General features: G+C 38.1%; 1 protein-coding gene across 3 annotated transcripts; it reads right to left on the bottom strand.

Moving 5' to 3' along the window:
• Positions 1 to 238: 238 nt before the first annotated feature.
• Positions 239 to 892, bottom strand: LOC110307499 (10 kDa heat shock protein, mitochondrial-like). Of its 3 annotated transcripts, none has more exons than XM_021179734.1 (2): positions 846 to 892; positions 239 to 494 (listed from the first exon to the last, which is right to left on the bottom strand). In XM_021179734.1, exons 1-2 carry the CDS (start codon positions 890 to 892, stop codon positions 239 to 241), a joined length of 303 nt encoding a protein of 100 aa, XP_021035393.1. The 3 variants fall into 3 exon arrangements, with proteins under 3 accessions (XP_021035393.1, XP_085686265.1, XP_085686264.1); XM_085830139.1 differs by having other exon boundaries at positions 239 to 500; positions 855 to 892; XM_085830138.1 differs by having other exon boundaries at positions 239 to 518; positions 870 to 892.
• Between the last annotated feature and the right edge of the window lie 4,435 nt (positions 893 to 5,327).

Raw genomic sequence — 5,327 nt, 5'->3', positions numbered from 1 at the left:
AATATGTCCAATAAAACTTAATCCAGGCTGATAATTCTGTTCACTCTACTTATGTTTAAAGGATTTCTTTTATTTATTTATTTATTTATTTATTTATTTATTTATTTATTTATTTATTTAGTCATTTGGGCATCATCTGTTTATTATAAAAGGGAGACATGGAAATTATTTACTTGATGAAATAGTTCAGACATCAGTGGAATGAGCAGCTTCACATGACATCATTTCAACAGTGATTTCAGTCGACATACTTTCCAAGAATGTCACTATCTCTAAATAAGAAATAGTCCTTGTCGTCTGGAACTACTTTGGTGCCTCCATATTCTGGGAGAAGAACTTTATCTTCAACTTTCACACTGACAGGCTCAATTTCTCCACTCTTTCCTTTCCCGCCTGACCCCACAGCCAAGCCACACACTTTTCTTTGAGACTTTTCTGGAAGCATAATGCCACCTTTGGTTACAGTTTTGGAGGCACTCCTTTCAACCAATACTCTTTCACAACACATTGGAGTATTTCTTTTCTTTTCTTTTTTTTTATTAGGTATTTTCTTCATTTACATTACAAATGCTATCCCAAAAGTCCCCCATACCCTCCCCCACCACTCCCCTACCCACCCACTCCTACTTCTTGGCCCTGGTGTTTCCCTGTACTGAGGCATATAAAGTTTGCAAGACCAAGCAAGGGGCCTCTTTCCAAAGATGGCCGACTAGGCCATCTTCTGATACATATGCAGCTAGAGACACGAGCTCCAGGGGGTACTGGGTAGTTCATATTGTTGTTCCACCTACAGGGTTGCAGACCCCTTTAGCTCCTTGGGTACTTTCTCTAGCTCCTTGGTTTGCTGAAAAAAAAAAGGCAGAAGAAACTTCCTAAAAGCTTGTCCAGCCATGACTTTCGCCTTGTCGCAGGGCTGCCATAGCTGCAGACTCTGAACTTGGACCGCTGCTGCAAGGAGAGTCCTGCTCAGGACATGTGAAAAGGCTGCGCCAACTTCTTTTATTTATTTATTTTTTATTTTTATTTTTTCCACTTTTTTATTAGGTATTTACTTCATTTACATTTCAAATGCTATCCAGAAAGCCCCCTATACCCCCCTCCCTGCTCTCCTACCCACCCACTCCCACTTCTTGGCCCTGGTGTTTGCCCTGTACTGGGCCATATAAAGTTTGCAAGACCAAGGGGCCTCTCTTCCCAATGATGACCGACATTTGCTGAAAGGATTTCTTTTATTTTTGAGATTATAATTTAATTACAAAAATTTTACCTTTCCTTTCCTCCCCTAAAGCCTTACCTCCCTCCAAATTAATGGTCTCTCTCTCTCTCTCTCTCTCTCTCTCTCTCTCTCTCTCTCTCTCTCTCTTTCTCTCTCTCTTTCCCTCTCGCTTTCCCTTGCATACACACAAATACTAATTATTATTCTGTGCAGATGCATGTAATATTCACATATATATTGCTAAATATAACCTGTTCAGTCTCTATGCTTTCAAGAGAATGCATGCTTTCAGGAGTAACTATTTGGCTTTCCCTGGGGAGTGAGGTGCTCTTCCCTGGAGAAGGCCACCTTCTTGCTCCTAGCTTTATTTAGTTAAGTGTCTTTCTTTCTGTAGTATTGAGGTCCCATGGGTGTTTCTTCATCTACTTTGGCATGTTACTTGCTATTAGCCTTGTTCAGCTCATATTTGTTTGGTCATGTTGATGAGATGTTTTGGTATAGCTTTCATATTACTTGGAAACACAATCTCCTAGGAAACTTGGTCCTCTTGCTTTTACAATTTTTTCCCACAATGTTTTGGGTCTTAGGTGTTGGAGTGTTTTATAGTTATATCCACTGGGAGTGAGCTCTACAACTCTACAGTTTTCTAATTATAGAATGAATAAATCAAGAATGGTTCTTTCAAATATGATAAAACCTTCATGAAAATATGAAATGTGCCAATACATATTTCACTAAAGGCCAAGCTCCAAATTTCTAAAATTTTACCAAACAACCTAGCCTGTTGCCAAGACTATAGGTTACTTTCCAAAAACTGACAGCAAGCCTCATTTTCTGAAGGCAACACCTGTACAACTCATTGAACAAGGAGAAATTGAACTGGTGCCTACCTAAATAGAGCCTCTATTCCCACTTTCCAGTATCTTCACAAAGGAAAGTATTCTGCAGGTTACAAAAATTAAGAAACATAAACATAAAGCCGAGAAACTAGCCCATCTCCATTTTTGTTCCTAGGAGCAGTTTTGAGTCTGTAACCAAGTTAAGTTTCAGTTTATTGTAAAACTTGGATTTCTGTTTCTCAGATCTTGGCTGTGCCTTACCCCAGTAAACATAGAATTTACAGTTAAACAACCCCATACCCCCACCCAGGCCCATCTGTTCTCAAAAGTGCTTTATACCCATTGTTTGAAGACCAACTTTTCTTAACTGCTTGACTTTTACTTCTGTAACCATGCTTCCTTGCAAATCCACCATCCTATGGTTTTGCCCCATAGAAAGGACTTAAGAAATTGTCTCAGGGAGGTCTCATGAACGCTGCCTTCGGGAGAGACAGCTGCCCATATAACTCTGAGATGTGCACAAATAAAGCTTGTTTTAATTTTGCCATAATTGGATAAGTGGTCTTTCTCTTCTTATCTATGGGATTAACAGAGCCATCCATAAAACATTTGATAAATAATGGTGTCTTGCCTGCAAGATATGTTAGGCAATAGTGGCACAAACCTTCTGGGGGAAGCCAACCAATAACAAATTTGACTTAAGGCCCACTTGACATGATGGAATCTATATCCAACACTGGTTGTGTGACCATAGTCTAGATATGTGTAATGTCTGTCTTACAAAAGGAGTGGAACATCTTGGAACACCAAGCCTTAAGTGGAAAGTCTCCATCAAAATTTACTCACCTCAGAGCTCAGGAAATCCTTTCAAAAGGGAGACAGAGTGAAAAGAGTCAGAAGGTTTAGGAGTCATCAAGAAAACATGGCCATCTGAACCAACATTAATAAAGCTCATATGAACTCACAGAGACTGAAGAAGCTTGCCTAGGTTCTGCATGTCTTCTGTGTATGTATATATTATGGCTTCCAGCTTAGTGGTTTTTGGGGGGATTCCTGAGTGTGTTAATAAGTGGGTCTGTTTCTTGTTCCTTTTCTTGGACTCCTTTCTTCCTGTTGGTTTGTTTTATTTAACTTGATCTGATAGTTTTGTTTTATATTATCATACATTGTTATATTAAAATGATAAATGACAGAATTAATGAATGAAAACCTAGATAATAGTATAAAGAGTAACAATTGAACTGTCATTTATACCTGCTGAGAGATGGAAAATCAGTTTTCTCCAAAGGAGTGTCACTACATCAAATCTAGGACAGTGTGTGTTTGTCTGTGTGTGTGTGTGCGTGTGTGTGTGTGTCCATGTGTGTATATGTGTGTGCTTTTATTTGGGTCCAGGCTGGTAAGTTTTTTTGGTTGCTGCTTGTTTGTTTGCTTTGTTTTTGTTGTTGCTGGTCTGTTTGTTTTGGCATTGTTTTGTTTTCTTGCTTATTTGGGAGTTTTTTTTTTTTTTAAAGATTTATTTATTTATTATATGTAAGTACACTGTAGCTGTCTTCAGATACTCCAGAAGAGGGCGCCAGATCTCGTTATGGATGGTTGTGAGCCACCATGTGGTTGCTGGGATTTGAACTCTGGACCTTCAGAAGAGCAGTCGGGTGCTCTTACCCACTGAGCCATCTCACCAGCCCCCGGGAGTTTGTTTTAATATTGAATAATTGTTTTGTTTGAGAAAAAAGTTAAAGTTATATAGGTAGGGAGGAAAGAGAATCTGAAAGGACTTGAGGGAAGGGCAGAATATGGTCAAAATATATTTAAATTTAATATTTATTTGAAAGTGAAAATATAATAAAACAATAAAAACATTAAGAATATACCCATAATTACTCAGTGGAATCAGTGATATGAAACAATATGAAAAGTGTAAATGTAGCTTTTATCCTACAGATGGAATAGTCAACCCAGAGGCTCACTGCTGAATAATCACCCTTTCTAGGTTTTTCTTAATTCTTGTTGGCTGGGTCAACTCTGCTGTTCTAGCTAAAACTCTTCTCTAAGATGATTGGTTCAAACTGGTTTCTCTAGGCTTCTGACTGAATTATTCTGCTTGGCCTCATACTAACTTTGTCAATATGTTTTAATCTTCTGGTTCCTTCTAATTCTCTGGCTCGATCTGTGCTCACCCGTCTCTAACTTGTTCTCTCTGCAACCTGTCTCTGTAAAACTGTCCCAGCAAAACTGCCCTACATACACACCATACTTTTTCCCTTTCTCTTTCTAAGTCCTCTTCTTTCTGACTGTTTTGTAAGAGTTGAGCATATCTTGTTAAATCTTTCTCTTATTTGCCCTTCAATTAGTCATCACTTTCAAACATGGCTGCTTCCTTACCTACAGTGTTTGGGATTAAAGGTATGTACTTAAAGCATATCTCTATCCCAGCCAGAGGAATGAAAGGTGTTTGGTAGGTCTGCATTCCAGATAGACCTTGGTCTTTGGATGTGATCTCTTGCAAAGAGCGGCCATTTTACTAGATTAAAATTTCTCTACAGAAGATCGGAAGCAGAATTAACTTTTGTTGACTCTTAAACAGACTTAAACAATTAACAATGTCATAGCTTATAGAACTATATTATATAGAAAGGAAAGAAGGAATTAACACAGAAAACTAGTATACAATGAGATAATGGAGTCTGTCAAGCTTGAACAGTGGCTGTGGGGCTCAATCTAGGAGCAGAACCACTTGTGGTAAGATAAATACTGTGATCTCCTTTTTTTGTTGTAGTTTCTGAAAGAAAGACAAAAATCTCTATATCTCTATAGACAAATGCCTTTTTAGATATCTCTTAGGAACATTGTATGCTGTGTACTATTTCACACAGGTCGTAAGTCTCAGAGACAGGAAGCACAAATAGTTTTGGAAGATAAAGCTATAAACTCCTTCTGAGGAGAGATGAAACATTTCTAGAAGTGATTAAGACAGTAATGGATGTGTGAGAGGAAGGATGTTTGGCGGCTTTGTGAAGAAGCCTGGTGCCTACATACACATTGGAGCCTCCATGAGCAAGGATTTTCTTCATCCCTCCATCAGAAGCATGTAGTGTCATATCTTCTTTGGGTTCTATCCTGAACCTTGCACAATAAAGCTGCCCAACAAAGAAAAATACCATTGTTCTTGTCCTCAAAATTTTCTACTTAATTAAATTACCTGAAATATTTTATCAATGTTGTTATCACTTAAAAAAATTAGTTTAAAATTACAATGGCAGAAAAAGTGA

This window comes from Mus caroli, unplaced genomic scaffold, assembly GCF_978045245.1.
Source record: "Mus caroli unplaced genomic scaffold, Mus_caroli_1 scaffold_14, whole genome shotgun sequence".
NCBI classification, from domain to species: domain Eukaryota; kingdom Metazoa; phylum Chordata; class Mammalia; order Rodentia; family Muridae; genus Mus; species Mus caroli.
This window is presented reverse-complemented; position numbering and strand designations above follow the sequence as displayed.

Bases quoted from the DNA above. Each gene is read 5' to 3' on its own strand.
- LOC110307499 (XM_021179734.1), bottom strand. From the start codon at position 892: ATGGCTGGACAAGCTTTTAGGAAGTTTCTTCTGCCTTTTTTTTTTCA. The intron at 495-845 runs GCAAACCAAGGA...GTGTTGTGAAAG, and splicing joins CTTCTGCCTTTTTTTTTTCA to AGTATTGGTTGAAAGGAGTG.